Genomic DNA, 18,805 nt, shown 5'->3' with positions numbered 1-18,805 from the left:
TGAAATTGGAAAATTGTATAGATGCCTGTAGTCCACTGGACAGTGATCTGCCCTTGGTTCTCCTATGTCACTGATATTTATAATGAAATTACATTCAGAAACATAAAGACTGCATCCTTGTTTCTTTTTCTGTAAAGGTAGATGAGTAAGATTCTCTTTTATGTCATTTTTAGCTGGATTTAACACAGAATATTTGTTAGTCTTTTACTCATCAAGTCCTCTCTTGAAGGGTGGGAGATGGGTTCTAAAATATACGTAAGTTTTTGTCCAGGTTCCTGGGTTTATTTATACAGGAAATTCTGCTTGATCTTCTGCCAACTTTATTTTCCCTTAAGACCTTCTGAGAGATATGTTGCAGGTCTAGGTGTTCTCTTGTAGTAACAGGAGAAAGGGATCCAACGCTGTATTTCATTCTTTTCTTTTTAGGCATGTCCCTTTATTATTCCACAAAATCAAAACCTTAGATACAATATCATCGACAACTCCATACTGGTTACTCTGTGTCAAGTTTCTGTGTTCCTCACTTAGAAGGTGCGTTTCAAATCTCCCTATTTCTACAAACAACATTCACAAGATCCTTTTCTTTCCTTCTCTTTCAAATGGAGCTGAATTGGGGTTCCACCATTTTTATCACCATCTGTTTGGACTCTTGGTTTAACCTGAGTTTGCTTTTGGGTGATAGATGGTTTATCCACATAAATGGACTGTGGGGCTTTGGTTCGTATCTTGGACCTTTACTAAAAGCTTTTTCAGTCTTCCCTGTTCTTGTTTTCTGGGTAACAGATCTTCTCCCCACATCTCTTACGGAAGTGCTTGATTTCCTGAAGATACAGCTCCTTTCTCTTTTGTTCAGTGTTGTATCTAATGTCATCAATATGAAGAAATTTTACTCTCCAGGATAAGACATTTGATAATACACTATTTGAAGGTATGAAATCATGGTCCTTGATAGCTTTTTCAATTAAGAATTTTCTTCTGCTTAAAGACAGTGAGTCTGGAGACATAAATGAACATCCATCATGGCTGGGATGAAGTGAAGTGGTTTCTGCAGCATACACACATTCTGGATATGGTATAGGAGAAATTCTACCCAAGGTTTGTGAAAATTTAGCTTCCTTTTTATTTAAAATAAGATAATTCATAACTTTGCTTAGAAATTCTTCAACTTGCCCTCCAAGATCCTATCACAGTTTTTCAGATAAGTAAAATACTTTTCCCCAAAGTGGCTTATATTTGGATTTTTCTGATTTGTTATTACCAGTTTTAGAAATTTCAAAGATGGTCTGGTTTTTTTGTTTGTTTGTTTGGTTGTTTGTTTGCTTTTGACTTGGATTCAACCCTGGAAATGTCCTTTGCTATGAATCTTCAGGCCCCAGAGTTCATGGTAGCCACCCAGCACCTAAGTATCGGTTTTGGAGAGAGTGTTGTGCTAGGTGGCTGCAAAATGGCAGCTCTTAGGGCACTGCTGACAGGCCAGCTGCCTTGCCCATTCCTCATGTCCCTGCAGCCTGCTGTGTGGTTTTAGTTTGACAAACACCTCTAGGGAAAAGGCTGTTCATCCTTTTTGAATTGGTCTAATCAGGTCAAACAAAGACAGCCTTGAGAGTGGGGTGTTCGGAAGAACTACCAGGAAGGTCAAATAATGATGCTTTTCTATGTTTGTGCCTTCAATGTCACTTCAGCTCTGTTCTGCCCCTCTGGTCAATTCCAGGCTTCTGGTTTCCACTGTGATTTGGGCTGCTCATTTTCAAGGGTACATGGAGCTGGAGAGAGGGGAATGGGATTAGGGTAAATTAAGATGCCATGAGGTGGCTGGCTCTTCTTACTGAGATTCAGCTATTTTTCTTGAATAAACTATCCTGGAATGGTGCAAGCCTTTGGTTAATTTCCAGGGTTCTGAAAGGGTAGCTTCTGACATTTTTTGTTTTTGTTTTGTTTTGTTTTGTTTCGGTGTGTGAGTGCCTGTTTCCTTCTTGCTTTTAAGAAAAAGAGAATTTGCAGAGGTCTTTACTCTGCTATTTTCACTGAAAGCTTCTCACAATGGTTTTTAAAATGTGAAACAGTTGTCACTCTTTAAAAGTCCTAAGTATGTTTTGATTAATCTGGCCACCTGAATGAATGTTTTGTATCCAGGGGCATCTTATACTAGTTAAGTAGGAATTGGAATTGTTAGGGGAGGGGAAGACATGCCTATGAGAAGTCCAGGTGAATGGTGGGAATATGGTGCCCAGAGCTGGGCTGTGGATGGGTGGCCAGGCAGGAAGAGAGTCAGGCAGCATGGACAGCAGGCAGCACGTCCTGTGATGATGGTCCCGGGTGCTTGTGTGCCTCTGCTTCTCCACGTGGATCCTGGGAGCCTCAGCTGAGGGGGGCTTTCAGTCCTGACCTAATTCCTGCCCAGAAAGAACATGACCCAAGTAAAATCAGGTCCTGATTGCTGGTTTCTTGCCCGGAAGGTCCTTGTGCACTTGAGGTCACTCTCTAGGGAGATGTTCACATAATCGTTGAGCTGCTTCCTCGAATTTAGTGACTCATTTTAGGCTCAATGGTCTTCTCCTTCTGCCAGGATGGAGGATGCTTCCTCCATTAAACATTCACCAGAAGATGCATGGGAGTTTCCCACAATAAACCTTACTGCTGTTCTGAACCCGACGACTGTTCTCCTTCCACAATGCCTTGTTAGTTGGGACACTAGGTGGAGATAGTGGAAGGTCTGGAAGCAGTGACAGATGTTCGACAGGTTAGGAAATGGGTGCATCATCCCTGTGTTGTTCCCCTTTGGGATTAGACATCTTATCTACATTTATAATCTCAACTTCCTCACTTCCTTTCCTTTTCTCCTTAAAATTAGGCTTCTTCCTCCAAAAAAGTGACTCTTATCCAGGGCATTGATAATCTCTTTATTTAAAACTCCATTTCTCTAGGCCTATCTTTCTCAAGCCTTTCAGAACTGACCACTTGGAACCAGTCTGTCCTTCCTACAATACTTTTTCCATGCCATGTTTATCATCCCCTTGCTTGGGAACAAGCCAGTAAAGGCTGGATTCAAGGAAGCAAAAGAGCAGTGGTCAGTGACATGTATTCATCATCTTACTGGATGTCTCCCTTGGGGTCTCCCAGGCACTTCCACACAGAGTGGCCACAGCTAAAGTTGTCATCTTCCTGCTAGAATTCGCTCTTCCTTCCATGTTCCCAATTACCCTGGGGCTCCCCAACCTGCGATGTGGATGGGAGCCACCCTCACCCACATGTTCCAGTTCTGCCTCCTGACCACCCCTCAAATCTGCTCTTTCTCTCCTTGTATGGTACATGGCATCTTCATCTTTGCCTAGATCATGGCATCTACCCCCAACCCCCATGTCCACCCTTCCAAGGGCAAAACAGCAATCATTCTGTAATCTGCACACATAAGAAGAATTTATCCTGCTTAAGACCTTTAAGATCTTCAATGTAATACTACGGCCATAACCTCCCAGTCCAAGGCTCTTCTAAATTTATTAGTCCCAACATAATGATGACACATGACAAGGCTCCCAGTGCAGAGAAAAGCGAGTTTAGTTGATGAGGAACATGGAATGGAGCACATGATTGTTTGGCAAGGAGGGCAAGCAAGTCTCACAAAGAAAAGGCCTCATTGGTCCCAACATTGTGGCTATGTTACTCTCAGGACATGAGTCACCTTCTGTGGGCAGTGGGAAGCAGGGCAGGAAGTTGGATGAGCAGCTGAAAATGGTCCTGTTGGGAGAAGACCTCAGTCAGAATGGACACTCAAGGTCACTGACAGGTATTGATTTTGATCTCCAGACAGAGGGAAGGAGACTGAGACCCTGGCGCTAGGGGTCTTGTCTCAGCCATAGGGTAGGCCGTGTGTGTGTCCATGTGTCCATGTGAAATGGAGTGTAGTGAGTCTGCATGTGTGTGAACACATGTGTGAGTGTGTGGGTGTGACGGTGTGTGCATCTGTGTGTCTGTCTGAGTGACCAAGTGTTGGTCTGGGCATTTAAGTGTGTGCCTCTGTGTGTATCCATGGCCACGAATGTTTGCATCGTGGCTGTGTTGCTGTGCCACCTCCCTCTCTCTAGTTGGCTGTCACTGTGCCATGTCCCCTACTGCCTCCTCCCCACAACTCCTGGGGACCTTGGGGCAGGGCAGAATCATCGGGGTTGTTTAGCAGAACTCATCAGCCTGGGGACCTTGGGGTGGGGCAGAATCATCGGGTCCATTCAGCAGAACTCACCGGCTTGGTTGAGGCTGGGACCCCTGATGGAAGGCTTAGACCTTGATGACAATTTGTGTTCCACTGAGCAGCATGTCTGGGGGAAAAAAAACAAACAGTTCAGAGTGGTGGTCTTAGTACAAAGCAGTGCAGGGCTACCCCACTTTCCCGCTAGACCAGGAGCCAGGGGATGTATGTTCTGCAGCTCCAAGTGAGCGCAGCCACCTCCCACCCACCAGCTGTGCTGTTCTCAGTGCTGGGGCCATTTCGGGGGAGAGGTTCTTTACCTCAAAATGATCTGGATATTTCAAGGTGAAAAACTAAAATAGGGCAGAGTTGAGGCCAGAGGAATGTGACTGTCCTTTGGTTTGCAGGGACGAAGTTCCCTGGCGAAAGGGATTGTTCCTGCAGAGGGGTAGGGAGGGAGGGTTTGGGAGCTGGTACTTACTGACAATATCATGCACAAGGGTGACATCCAGGTTGCTGAGAATGCCATTTACCAGAGGGCACACCTGATCCAGAGACAAAGTAGAAAGCGATGTTAAGCACAGGCACCTGTAGGGAGACCCTGAGAGCAACAGCCTCCTGAAGAGGATTCTGTGGGGGAGATTTTCTATGACTTTTCTGTGGCTAGGTGTGTTTCATTCTAAGCATTCCCAGAGATCACATCTCCAGATTAGGCACAGAAGAAACTAAAGGCATGAGGGAGTTGCAAAGTGCCCCAAATCACACAACATACCCAGTGTTCACTCTGTGGTACCACATGTGTTTCTAAATAGGGTGAACTTCTCTGGGAGGGGTGAATATTTTTTTACGGTTATAGGGGCCACTCAAGCATAAGCTTGATGACTGCTTGTCTGTGGCCATATAGGCTGGACTAGGAGCTTCTTGAGGCAGGTGCCAATTTCAGCTGCTGTGTGGAAAAGTGCAGGACCTCGTCCAGAGCAGGAACCAATGAATGCATTTTGAAGGATGGAAAGAAGAAACCTGGACCAATTGATCAATGAACAGATTGATGGATGGAATTTACTTATCAAGCTGAAGGGCTCAGGTTAGCTTTCCTCAGGGTCTCTTTCAACCTGAGAAGCCCTAAGTTTCAAGGATTGGGAGACTTCCATTTGTTCCCACTTACTGTGCCCTGTATCAGTTCAGGAAGGACTTTAGTCCAGATTCCGGTAGTGGTGTCAATAAAATTTTGAATGACAGGAACAAGTCTGAAAGAGAAAAGCCATAGTAGATGTGGCACCTGCAGAGGCCTGGGGTTGAGATGGAGAAGTCCTCAAAGGGGCCAATATGCCCACTTCAATCTCAGCCCTAAGTAACTGGAACTGGACCTTGTCCATCACACCCAGGTGCAGGTGAACACAAAGAGGACCCTTCAAGAGGCAGTTATGCCCTACACAGCTGTTCACACAGTAGATATGTGGTGACCGAATGCACAGTTCCATGGCACAATAGGTGTTCAATATAAGGCTTTGTAGAATTCATACATGAATGAAAGTGCTTAGTACATGGTTATCATGAAGATTCAGCAAGATAACACATGTGAAGTATATGCTTTGTGTGATCAGTAAATGTTAGCCATGATGAGGATGACTCTTGCATATTCTACATGATTCAGTCTCCCTGTGTGACAGGCAACTGTCATAACATGAAGCTGACAGGCAACTATCATAACATGAAGCAAGCTAATTAGTTTTCCATATTCATTTTACTCCTTACTGAGACAAAGATCATTCACTTCTATGATCTTGGTGGATTCTGTTGATAATTTACTTCCATATTATAGAAAAGTAAGTTGAGACCCAGAGTTGGGGTCAGTGTTGAAGTTCACTCAGGAAGTCCTCTATATTTTCCCACTCCCCTCTGAGAATCAAGGCTGGCACCCAGATCTCTTATTGCCCAATGCAGTAAAATTTGGTTGGCCTGAACTAAGAAGGAATAAATGACTATTAACCATCGATCTGCCCATCCATTCACCCCTTTATCTATATGCCCATCCTGCCTTCCATCCATATAAACATCTAATCATCCAGTCAGCCAACCAGTCAGCCAGCCAATCCTTCCTCCATCCTCCCACCCATCCATCTTACCATCCTTCAATCATCCCATTCACCCATCCTCCCATTGTTTCATCTTTCCACCCATCCATCTATCATTCCACCCTGTTAACTCTGCACAGGAGAAGCCATCCATTCCAGTCTCACCCATCAAGCAGGGAGTTTTTCAGACTGCCAGGGGAGTGAGTGCAGGCACCAAGGACCAAGTGACTCCCCTGCTCATCTTGAACAACTAAGAGTTCTGCAGTGATAGTGATGTTCAGCTTTACAGCCAGCTCCAATAGACTTCCCAACAGGGACCTGCAAAGGAGATGATTCTGTTGGTATCTTGCCCCACCACACTCCAAGGAAGAAGGACATTTTCTCCTCAACAGAAATGCCAGCCTCAGCTCACTACATTTTGCCCACAGCTGTCATCATCTTTTTTCCAGTAGGGGAAACCAATGCTCAAAGAGGTCAAGTGAGGCTCCCAAGTAATTCAACATAACAGTAAATTTGGAAGTTCTGCTTTGTAGATTCCAACTCCCTCTTTTTGGCTACCCATGACCATAAGGTTGTCCCATGGGAAGGCATCCTCCCATCCCCCTTGGAAGACCACTCACAGTTTCACACTGACGATCAGGCCCAGAGGAATGCTGACATAGAGACGGTGACCATCAGGACTCTGAACAAGGCCAAGTTCCAGCAGCTGGGCATCAGTGACCTTCAAACTGTCCAGGGAGAAACATAAGGTTTTCCAGCTCCCAACCTCACTAGATACAGAAACCACCTTTTACACAGCATCTTCCAGGAGGAAAATCTGAAGCAAAAGCTACATGGGTTCTGAATCACCTGTCAGTCTTTCCCAACCTCTGTACTTGGGCAGATCCTGATTCAGACATGGCCCTCTCCTCCCTACAAGTCCGTGAAGTATTTCAGGGACTTTATCTGGCTTATATTTGTGTTTTGCATGCCTAACTTAGGAAGAAATCTTAAAAAGAAAGGGGCTACTCCATATTTGTTGAATTTGTAGATTGATGGGAGGGTGAGTAGACTGATATATGAGTGGATCCAAGAAAGAGTAAGTGGTGAGGTGGAAAGAAGGATGGGTAAGTGGATGAGTGGACATATATGGGCAACAGGAGTAAAAATTTTAGTAGGTGTCACTCATCCTGCCATGACCTTCAGTGGTAGTTAACAATGTTTATTCTGGGATTCAGGGGAGGGATGTTAGGGAGAATAAAGAAAGGATGGAATTGCATCTCTTCTGTGAGCCAGTCACTGTTTAGGTGATTTTCATTTCCCAGTCCTCCAAACAGAATGCATCAAGCATTTGCATTATGGATTCCTGCTTAGAGAGCTCTTGGGCATCTCACATGAACCATCAACACGTCCATTCCATGGACATCATGTTGTTCTTAGCCATACTGCCAAGATAATCATGAAGGGCAACTTACACTTCATTGCTGACATTAAGGTGACCTCTCTTTGAAGAGATTCCACCAGTGGGGAGAACAACATTACTGTGGCATAGTGGAAAGAACCTTGGCTTTGGACTTAGGTAGATTAGAACTCGGTTCCTGGCTCTGTATCACTCTAGTTGTGTGAGCACTGGCACCTTTCTGGATCTCGGTTTTTTGATCTGTAAACTGGGGTTAAACTCTAAGGTTGTCATGAGGATTTGTACATCCTGGGGAGCCAGGATGTACTTCAGAACTGGGGACAATTACTGGTACAAGAGGGTTGGTGGGCCTCACCAGATCATGAGAAGAACTTCAAGACCAAGTCCTGGCCCTGTGTTCAGGCTGCTCCCCTTTCTCTCCAGGGCCCTAGTCTCCAACTGGTGTTCCCTGGTGGGTGCCAAGGCCGTATTTCAGGGCAACTCACTCAATGAGGCTGATTGGAATGGAGGTCACATCCCCAAGCAGGCCAGTTGAAGTTCTTCCTTGAGCTTTCAGGATGTCCAGGAGTGGAGGGCTTTTGAGAATGCCCAACAGATTCCCAGAGAGCAAGCCATTGCTGAGAGCTGGAAATGGAAATAAGGGTCCCCGGGGACAGAGTTGATGATTCCAGACCCTCCATCTCTAGCCCTCACTCATCTCTGTCCTCCCACCACTTGACTTTTACCCCTGCACTCCTGCCAGCCCCTGTGATACTGGAAAGAGGTCAGATTCTGACTTACCCCTTGTCAAGTCTCCAGCAAGATCTGAGGGGTCGTTGGGCAAAGTCGGGGTTGCATCCATGGATGCCACCTAGGGCATATGTTTTTGGGACAGATCCTCCGTGGTTGGATCCTGGATGGGGAGCAGAAGCCCCGGAGCAAAGCCAAGCCTGCCATGCCATCAAGCATGGCTGTGGTCTGGACGAGCAGCCCGCAGAAGACAATGAGACCTCCAACTTGAAACATCTTCTCTCTTGGTATCTGTGGTGAGAACAACATGTCTCATATGGTACAGTTATGAGAGAGGATTCTATAGACTCCCTCCCCCTACCCACCTGGGATGGGGTGGTCTCTCATTTGTCTGCTCCCTAGAACACCAGGCAGTGAATAGTAACAGCCGCTGAGATCAGTCTGGAAGGCTGAGTGCTTTCCTCTCGGTAATTGACTTAATCTTTGTCACAACCCTCACAGCTGTAACCACCATCTCATCCAGGCCTGCTTCGGGGAAAACCTGGGGCCATCCAAAGCCTTCATTGCATATGGGAACCAGGAGACCAGAGAAGGGTAGTGATTTTCCCAAGGTCACACAGCAAATCAGTGGCAGGTCTCCTAACACTCCCCTCTCCCCACATGCAAACGGCCACTCATACACATTGTCTTTTTATGCCTTTCTCCTCTCTCTCAAGCTGACCTGGATGAACTTCTTGGGCAGCCTCTGAGATTGGGCTATCTTTGCTCCAGCCCTTCCCCAGATATGGTTAATCTTCTCACAGGCTGATTTGGTAGACAGCAAAGATATTAGAAACCAGAACTGATACTGATACTTTGGAGATGACTGGCTGATTTGGGCAAAATTCCACCAATTGGCCGATTCAGCCAGAGCTCCATCATTATTGTGGTCAGTTGGGATCAAGAGATCTTTTTGGCCCAAAGAACCAGTTGGGGCCCTTCTGGGGAGGTAAGTTTTCATCGAGGGTTCTGCATCTCTTTTGGGCAGCAGACTTTAAGAATCCAATGGAAGCTAAGGAGCCCTAATCCTGGAAAAATGCATCCTAATATACAAAGTTGGGTGGATAATTTAGAAGCTTCTTGAATGCTCTGAAACCTCATTGGCAACCTCAGTTTAAGACTCTTGCCTTTGAGATTTTATTTAGGATATGAATAGCATTCTATGAGAGCGTTCTATCCTTGAGAATTTAGACATTTACCCTTGCAGCCACGTGCTTCCTATTGCCGTGAAATTGCCTGCTGTAGAACATTTCTACATCAATGTGACCAGTCTCCTGAGAAAGCAGAGTGATGGCTACTCCCACCTGCAAATGGCCAAAAGGAAGTCCTGCTTCCTGGAAAGGCCCCCAGTGAGGGACCCTCTGTGCAGTCTGCCAGGACCCGTCTGATGGCCAGGAGCCCTGGCATCCCTGCCCCCCAGGGTAGAGAGAGGAGAGGAGCAGGCAGGGCTCACCTGGACTTCGGAGAGGTCTCGCAGCTGTCTTGGTTGCCTCTTCTCTCTCCTGCCGTGTTGGCCTAAGAGGCAGCCTCTTTTATAGGGTGGGGATTAGGAAATGTTTGATCAGATGATGGGTTTCTAGATCATTCAAAAGTCTACAGTCTGGTGGTGCTTTTCAGGCTCTCCAAAGTAAATAATTGCTGATCGCATTAGCAGGTCGCCCGGCTAAGCCACTAGGTTACAAATTAAACAGAGAAAAACTTGAAATGGGGATGTTACTCAAGACTTCGTGGCTTTATGAATAGGGTCCCATGCTCTGACGTGGCCTGGAAGATGGTGTTTGGAACAGCAGGGAGGCAGGGTGCAGCCTGGGCAGGACCCTCTGTCTCCAATCTGGGTCCTTTCCCATTCTTGGCCCAGTTCTTTTCTTTGACCCCAGGACTCTTGCTCACAAAGTGTCAAAAAGAGTAAAACTGAATCTGACTTCCTTACCTCTGGGATGTCCCTCAATTCCACGGCAGGGGTCTTGTGTTTTCTAAGCCCCTGTTGCAGGACAGTCACATGCCAGGGGCAATATGTCCTCCCAACAACCCTGGGAGGCTTCCCTGCTCCTCATTTACGGGGAGGAAACTGAGACTTGTCTAAAGACACAGAGATTTGGCCGAGCCAGAACTCAAGTCATTAGCTAGTAATGATGTCGAAAGCAAGGCCGGCAGCAAGAGTTTGCTGAGCTCTCTCAATGTTGTCCACACAGCATCTCAATGATGATCAGGGCCCCCTGGAAGGAGGGGATGAGCATTCCCTCTTGCAAGGGGGAAACTGAGCTCAAAGGGTGAGAGGAGCTGGAGTGGAGCCTAAGCATTCCTGCCCCAGTCCTTTCTCTTCGTCACTGTGCTGAGAGAAGAAGACGCTTCCTCACACACCCACCATTTGCTTTCCCTTGATGGTGAATTTCATACTCTGAAGCTTCCTGTGTGCCTATCCTGGAGAATTCTTCCCAGGGTCCCAGGCCTAAGGGCCCTTCCTTCTTTTTTTTTTTTTTTTAAGATTTATTTATTTATTTATTTATTTATTTATTTATTTATTTATCTCCCCTTTCCCCTCTGCCCCAGTTGTCCGTTCTCTGTATCTGTTTATGCATCTTCTTTGTCTGCTTCTGTTGTTGTCAGCAGCATGGGAATCTGTGTTTCTTTTTGTTGTGTCATCTTGTAGTCTCAGCTCTCCGTGTGTGTGGCACCATTCCTGGGCAGGCTGAAATTTCTTTCGTGCTGGGCGGCTCTCCTTATGGGGTTGCTCCTTGCCCAGGGCTCCCCTACGTGGGGGACACCACTGCGTGGCCTGGCACTCCTTGTGTGAATAAACACTGCACATGGGCCAGCTCCACATGGGTCAAGGAAGTCTGGGGTTTGAACCGCAGACTTCCCAAGTGGTAGACGGACGCCCTAACCACTGGGCCAAGTCTGCCGCCTGAGGGCCCTTCCTTCTTGGTCTCTACCTTTACACTTTCTTCTCAATGAAAGAGAAGACAACTGTCCCACCAGTTGGGTGTTTGGACTCTATTGTACAGATGAAAAAGCTCAAGCACAGAGGCCAAGGTCTTGGGCCAGTGAGAGCAGACCTCACTCTGCAAAACCTCATACTTTATAAGCAAAAGAGAGGGGAGGATAAAATGCACATTTATTGAGCACCTACTTTGTGCCAGGTGCTTTCCATATTTGAACCTCCCTTTTGTCAGGAGTGGTTGGTATTGTTGCCCCTTTATTTGGAGACCAAGGTTCAGAGAAGGCTGACTACTTCCTAAGGACACACAGCAAGTAAGTGATGGAGTCAGAATTGACCCTGTGTCTGTCTGACTTTCCTGTATTCAGAGAGCCCTGCTGGAGCCATGCTGCCTTCCCCTCATGTCGGAACTTGGCTGTGCCTGTGAGAGCCCAGCAGATGCCTCCAAGGCACTGGGCAGGGGCTCATTTGAACTCAATTACCCATTCAAGGTGTTCTGGACTCTTCCCACATCCTGTATGTGGTCAGACATCTGCAAATAAGGTACCCTGCTTTTTGTTATCTTAGTAACCACTCTTGTGGGTTGGGTCTAGTCACCACTACCCTTGTGAGAAACCAAAGCGGGTAACTCAAGGCACTGACTCAAGTCTGTGCAGCCAGCTAATACACAGCTTACATTACCTGGCTTTAAGTCAGAAGGGGAAGGGTTGTGGGGTTTCAGGAAACATGGCAAAGACAAGCTGTGTCATGCTAAGACATTGTTTTTCCACATTGGTGACATCCGTAGCTTCCCCATGCATTTCTCAGAAACTGTGGATGGTGCCCCTTTCTTTGTACGTAACAGACTGTGATTGCATTTGGGAGCCCATACAGGTGTCCTTTTGTGAATGAAGAGGTCCATTTTTAAAGGCAGATATCTTTTCAAGGGCTTTAGCCTATCCAAACTCTACTCCCCAGATCTTGGGATGCTGGCCCTGTTCCCTGGGAGCAAATTTAAGGAGGAGGCTGAGTTTAGGATGGGCAGTCCTTGGATGGGCTTGGAAACTCCAGTGGCTTTGTTAGGGGGCAAAGGACAAAGAGCTCACAGAGAGGGAAGCCGACTTGGTCCAGTGGTTAGGGCATCCGTCTGCCACATGGGAGGTCCACTGTTCAAACACTGGGCCTCCTGGACCCGTGTGGAGCTGGCCCACATGCAGTGCTGATGCGCGCAAGGAGTACCCTGTCACGCAGGGGTGTCCCCGTGTAGGGGAGCACCACACACAAGGAGTGCACCCCGTAAGGAGAGCCACCCACTGTGAAAAAAAGTTCAGCCTGCCCAGGAATGGTGCCACACACATGGAGATCTGACACAAGATGATGCAACAAAAAGAAACACAGATTCCCGTGCCACTGACAACCAAAGAAGCGGACAAAGAAGAACACACAGCCAATAGACACAGAGAACAGACAATTTGGGGGGGTGGGAGCGGAAGGGGAGAGAAATAAATAAAATAAATAAATCTTTTAAAAAGAAAGGGTTCACAGAGAGCTGGGCCTCTCAACTTTTATGACAAACTTTATTTTCTTAGGCAGAGGTTTCTTAAGGCTAGTTTCCTTTGCATCGGAGACTTATCTTCCCACCTGCACTGAGTGTGCTTAATAGTAGTAACAAGAGCTTTTAATAGAGCATTAGAGCTTTACTGCTAACAATCCTGTGGGGAAACTGAGGCACAGAGAGGATATGCCTGGGGTCACCTCAGCTAGCAAGCAGTGAAGTCAGGCAGTCATTGGGGGCTGTCCAGCTTTAGTGTCTTAACTCCATGAGCAAATTTCCTTCATAGTCTTTGAATCAGTGGGCACCATGGGAAGCAAATGTGGCTCAGTTGACTGGGCTCCTGTCTACCACATGGGAGGCTGCTGGTTCAGATCCCGGTGCCTCCTAAAGAAGACAGTGAGCTGGTGTGACAGGCAGGCATGGCAAGCTGATAAAACAAGGTGATTCAACAAGAGATGTGGGGAGGAAAACCAGAATGAGAGACACAACAAAGCAGGGAATGGAGGTGGCTCAAGTGGTTAGACACCTCCCTCCCACATCAGAGGCCCTGGGTCCAGCTCCTGGTACCTCCTAAAGAAACAAGAAAGATAAACACAGCAAGTGAAAAACAACAGGGGGGTGGGTAGAAATAAAGAAATAAAACAAACCTTAATTAAAAAAAGAAAGCACCTTCCCATCTTCCCAGGAGCCCTCCCACTAGCTGTGAAACCAGACAGCCCTAGTTCCCAACCTGGCTTGGCCGATTCCCGGCTGTATGACTCTGGACAAGCTGCTTCCCCTCTTTGAGCCTCAGTTTGCTTCCAACTAACATGGGACTCATGACGCCCACTTCCCGGGGCTGTTGGTGAAATCAGAAGCAAGTACCTGGAACAGAGTCAGTGCTTGGAAGTTACAAGGCACAGATGGGCAGTGCCTGGAGCAAGGTTCCGGCATAATTTGGGGCTTTCTGCTTTATCCCTCCCTTAACCCAACTCCAGTAGAATAGAGGTGTATCACACAGTGAGCCTTTCCAGGAGAAAATGTGATGAGTCTATGGCTCTGTGAACCTTAAAATGTTAAAATTAAAAAAAAAAGGACCAGAATGGGAAAAATTCAAGGGGCCCCTTAAAGCAGCCCTGAGCGGCCCGAGGAGGGTTCAAGAGCAAGGCAGGCAAAAGAAGCCTCCACCATGCAGGATGCAACCCAGCCCTCCTATGTTTGCTCTTTGAAGTATGAGCAAGAAAAGCCCAGGAGCTCAGGGCTGTCTAGAGGAATCATCTGCAGGAACACTGGGATTTCAGGTTCAAATCCCAGTGAAGCATTTCAGATTAGGGAGCTTGAGTTGAAAGATGGAGACATGAGGCTCTTTCTCTCTTCTTGTGCCCAAGCTGTTGGCGCTTCCTTGTTCGAGATTGCCTATCCAGCTGAAGGCAGATTTCGTTATTTCCCCCTCAGTGGGTGTGGGAGTGGGTGGGAGGGGATTTAAGAAGGAAGAGAAGGGAGGCTGAAGGCTGTTTCTGTGGCTCCTTACTGTCTGATTTCGGACAAGTGACTTTTGTCTCTCTAAGCTTCAGCTTCTTCCTGTGGGGAAGGGTATAACAATTTTTAACTTTTGGGGTTGCTGTGAGGATTTGATGAGCTCTGAGCACCCAGCATGGCACATAACAAGGGCTTCATGTCTGTGTGCGAGGATTATTGTTGCTAGTGATGTCTTTTTTTTTTAAGATTTATTTTTTATGTATTTCATTCCCCTTCCCCCCAGCACCCTTTGTCTGCTCTCTGTATCCATTTGATGTACGTTCTTCTGTGTCTGTTTGGATTCTTGTCAGTGGCACCAGGAATCTTCCTTTCTGTTGCATCATCTTGCTGCGTCAGCTCTCTGTGTGTGCGGTGCCACTGAAATTCCTTCAAACAATATTTGGTTATCAGCTTCTTCTTGTTTTCCCTTCACTAGGCTGTGAGGCACATGAGGGCAGGGGCTGATTCTGTTTATCTGCATCTGGAGCAGGGGTGGACCAGGTGGGTCCCTGCTGAAGGTTTGGGTGGCTTGGGGGGCACATCCTGCTTGGTGCTGGTCCCTCTGCTGCCCCAACTCTCCTAGGGGGCAATAATGGCATCATGACAAAGGCACCTCTAATGTGTTCTCAGAGCATGTGCAGCCACCCCTCAGCAGGCACCAGGGGGCTCTGGTGGGGGGACTCACCTCTTCTGGCCGTCACTGGCGGCCACTCCTGAGGGGTCCCACCTTGCTAGACGCAGACACTCATCCATGAGGCTTTTCAACAGTTTCACATCCAGCTGCCTGTGGATTTTGTTGATCAGAGGACATACCTGGGCCATCAGCACAGAGAGAAGGGTCGGGTCAAGGCTAGAAAGAGGAATCTGGAGTGTCTGTGGCTGGAAGTGACAGTGCTGGGCTTCCAGCAGGAATCATGCAAGAGGGGCTCCTTTGTATTGAGCACCGACTGTGTGCAAGGCACTTCCGGAGGATTGTCTCCCTCAGACCTTGTGACAACCCCATGAGACAGGGACTATGATGGTTCCCAAGCTGCAGGTAGGGAAATTGAGGCTCAGAGAGGCTAAGTCACTTCCTCAAGCCCACACAGCTGATAAATGGCACAAGTCGAATTTGAATTGAGATTTTTTTCAGACTCCAAAGCCCAAGGTTTGACACCTTTTTCCTAAATTGCCAATGTATATGCTCTTACTCCCAGACACAAGGATGCCAAGGGAAGATATTTCTACCAGGTGTGGGATAACTCTTTCTTGGATCTCTCTGAGATGCAGAGAAAATGTTTTGTCTTTGGCAGGTTATCCCTAGAAGGACAGGTTGGTAGACAGAACAGAGAAATACAGGACCCCACAAAGCCAGGTGCTATGTGTCAGGTACAGCTTACACAGTTGTTTACCCCTCAGCCAGCTGCGTGCAAGAGGGATCATTGTCAGCAACAAAGGCTGACCCAGAGAAGGGGGGTGACTAGCCAGAGGACACTCAGCCAGTAACTGCTGGTTAGATTAGAAGAACTAGGGCCAGGAGTGCACCTATACCGGTGTCTGTGAGCATCTCGTGTAGCCTGGGCACTCAGTGATTGTCTGATGAATACGCAAGTGGACATCCACTGAGTCTTAGTTGTATTCAGCATTCTGGGCTTTTGGAGGTGAATTGGACACAGATCCTTCCCTTGAGGCACTCACAGTCTGTTGAGGTTGACAGCTGTGGCCAGCCAGTCTATAGATTTTCACTAAGCTCTAGTTTTTGTCTGGGTCACCACTGTATCCCTTGCATCAAGCACAATGCCTGGCACATAGTAGGTACTCAGCAAATATTTGTTAAATGGAGGAGAGATGAGTTTTAGAAAAGGGCAGGGAACTCCAGTGAGGGATCAGCAAAGGCATGGTGGTGTGAAAATGCAGGATGTGTGGACAGGTGAGTCCTTCCAAGAAAGGAAAGTGCAAAGGGTTGCCGAGTCAGGCCAGGAGCGACTGTGGGAGCTTGCGTTTCATAGAAAGGGCACTGGGGAACACCCAGAGGGGTGGAGCAGGGGCTGGGAGGTGGCCAGTTCTCCTAGAAAATCACTTCTGCTGCTGGGTGGAGAATGAATGAAGGAGGTGAGCTGCAAGTCAGGGGAACCTCGGAGGAGGCCAGGAGCTGGACAGTGACTAAGGGAATGTAGAGGAAAGAGGAACTGAGGACCACCAAGTCATGGAGGGGCTGTGGGGGGCGAGGAGGCAGAGCCTGGTTCCTGGCAGGGTGGAAAGACCATCTGGGACTGGGGCGCAGGAGAGGGAGCAGACCCAGGGAAAGATGAGATCTGCTTTAGCCTCATCCAGGAGGTTGTGGAGAGGTGAGGCTGCAGCCCAAGCAGTAGGGAAGGGGGCCCAGGCCTGTGGAGGGGCCGCCTCACTCAGTTAGGACTGTCACACAGATACAACTGGGCTTCAGGTGACAATTGCCCATCATCAGATCTCTCCGTCCGGATTCATCTTTCTCCAGCCAGGATTCAGCCACAAGGTTCATGTGTGAGCGCATCTGTATGATCTTGTTGTGGGGCCTGGGGATGAGAATGAGGAGGAAGATTTGGGAGGAGACTAAGAGCAGAGGAGACGAAAGCAGCAGCAGGACGCCCTCCCGTGGGGCAAAGGCAGCCGCCGCCCAAGGGCCCCACGTCTCTTCCCCAGAAGTTAAATGCTCAAGTCGACCATTAAGTAGAAAACCGGGAGTAGCCAGAGTGGCTTTGGAAAATCCTTTCAATAGATCAGATTAGGGGCCTTTGCAAATTCAGAAGTTGGTAACTCATGTCTCTTGAAAATCTTCATCGTTTAGCTGTGGTGTCTCTTTTGCTGGGTCCAGTGGACTTCAAAGGAGAGTTTGGATAGGAGGGAAGAGGGATGAGGTGACTAAAATGGTTTCCTCTTTCTTTTCTGTAACTGAGCCTCGTGCAGTGGCTTAAGTGAGCAAACGTCCAGCGTGCCCTGACCAGTGATCTCCAAGGCTCAGAGGCATGAAGTGACACACAGCAGGCAAGGACAGATGCCAGGCATGCAGCCCAGGGCGGGGTCAGAAAGATCTGGGCTCCCCAGGTGGCCAAATCCCCCCCTCAATCCCCACTTACATTCAGCTCCCAGGGAGGAGGGAGGGCCTCACAGACCCCTTCAGTGGAACTCACAGTCTAAATTTCACGTCAAATTCAGGAGAAATATTTGCCGAAAATCACTCCTTGTGGAAAGACAGCCGGACCCCATCGTAGTCCAGCTGGATGTTGGTGACATTGATGCTGTGCATTGGGAAGAGTGGAGGTCTTCATGGGCCCTGGGTCTCAGGCGGGCAAGGCCATGTGTCAAGGAGCCGCAGGGGGCTTCGGAGTCAGAGTGTTAAGAAACATCCTGGGAGGCGGGGCAAGATGGTGTCTGAGTGAGTGCACCTTATAGTCTCTCCTGCAAAGAAGCAGCTGGGCAGCATTGGAAATTTTTCTGGACCAGGCTGTCTCAGTGTTTTGCAAGGCAGGAGGTGTCTGGACATCGATTTGCTGGGATGGTGACAGAGAAGATTTGTGTAAAAGGTAGCATTTAAGGTCTCTTTCACAGAGATTGGGGCTGTGCGCAGGATGCTTCCCCCTGGGGCTGGTGGCACAGCAGTGGCGATTCCTGGAGGCTCTGCTGCGCTGGGGAATTCCTAAGCCCTGAGCGGGCTATTCGGGGGCTTGCAGGGCAGGAGGTTTTTGGAAACTGATTTCGTGAGATCGAGAGGAGGAGTTTTTTGCAAGACGTGGAATTTTGGGTTTCTGACATGGAGATCATAGCTTCCAGCTAGAACCCCACTCCCTAAGGCTGGCTGCCAATCTGTGGTGGTCCTTAAATTGGTTGCAATACAGAGGCGTTATCAGCAGGCAGTTTTGGGGGCTTGCAGGGCGGGAGATGTCTGGAAGCTGATTTGGTGAGACAGCGACAGAAGAGACTCTTGTGAGAGGGGGAATTTTGGGTTTCTGACACAGAGGTTAGAATTTGCGGATGTGACCCCCCCCATAGGGCTGGCGCCAAGCTGCGGGGATCCCTGAAAGCTGTGTTGCATTGCAGTGCTCCCAGGCTCCCTGTTAACTGGATTTGTGGTTCTCAGGTCTGTGTCCCCTAAACCCTGGTGGCCCACACCCCAGAGACTCACACCTCTTGAGTCTGCAATATCACAGACTCCCCATCCCTGAATCCACCACATCCTGAGGGCCATCTGAAGTCCTTAATTGTTCTAGCCCTCAGCATATGTGTTTTTTTTCCCTTTCTTTCCTTTTTCTCTTTTTTCTTTTCTTTTCTTTTCTTTTTCTTTTTTTTTATTGTCTTGGTTGCTAATATTGCATTATATCCTAGTCTTTTCTCCTATTGTATTCCCCAAGGTCTTTTTTTTCATTTATTTAGGATTTTTTTACTTTCTTTCTTC

General features: G+C 47.9%; 1 protein-coding gene and 2 pseudogenes across 1 annotated transcript; all 3 read right to left on the bottom strand.

The window, feature by feature from the left end:
- Window positions 1-687: 687 nt before the first annotated feature.
- Window positions 688-3,359, bottom strand: LOC101444951 (protein DBF4 homolog A pseudogene; annotated as a pseudogene).
- Window positions 3,360-4,272: 913 nt separating this feature from the next.
- Window positions 4,273-8,498, bottom strand: LOC101445396 (BPI fold-containing family A member 1-like). Its single transcript, XM_012528846.1, has 7 exons — window positions 8,438-8,498; window positions 8,143-8,281; window positions 6,879-6,986; window positions 6,424-6,576; window positions 5,349-5,430; window positions 4,665-4,728; window positions 4,273-4,313 (listed from the first exon to the last, which is right to left on the bottom strand). The coding sequence occupies exons 1-7, from the start codon at window positions 8,496-8,498 to the stop codon at window positions 4,273-4,275; spliced, it is 648 nt and encodes a 215-aa protein (XP_012384300.1).
- Window positions 8,499-15,075: 6,577 nt separating this feature from the next.
- The window catches only part of LOC101419731 (BPI fold-containing family A member 3-like), a 205,358-nt pseudogene continuing 201,628 nt past the window's right edge, over window positions 15,076-18,805 (bottom strand).

Source organism: Dasypus novemcinctus, chromosome 24, assembly GCF_030445035.2.
Source record: "Dasypus novemcinctus isolate mDasNov1 chromosome 24, mDasNov1.1.hap2, whole genome shotgun sequence".
NCBI classification, from domain to species: Eukaryota; Metazoa; Chordata; class Mammalia; order Cingulata; family Dasypodidae; genus Dasypus; species Dasypus novemcinctus.
Note: the sequence above shows the minus strand (reverse complement) of the source record. Positions and strands in the feature narration are given on the sequence as shown.

Bases quoted from the DNA above. Each gene is read 5' to 3' on its own strand.
- LOC101445396 (XM_012528846.1), bottom strand. From the start codon at position 8,498: ATGGATGCAACCCCGACTTTGCCCAACGACCCCTCAGATCTTGCTGGA. The intron at 8,282-8,437 runs GTAAGTCAGAAT...TTCCATTTCCAG, and splicing joins TGCTGGAGACTTGACAAGGG to CTCTCAGCAATGGCTTGCTC. The intron at 6,577-6,878 runs GTGAGTGGTCTT...TCTCCTTTGCAG, and splicing joins CTGATCGTCAGTGTGAAACT to GTCCCTGTTGGGAAGTCTAT.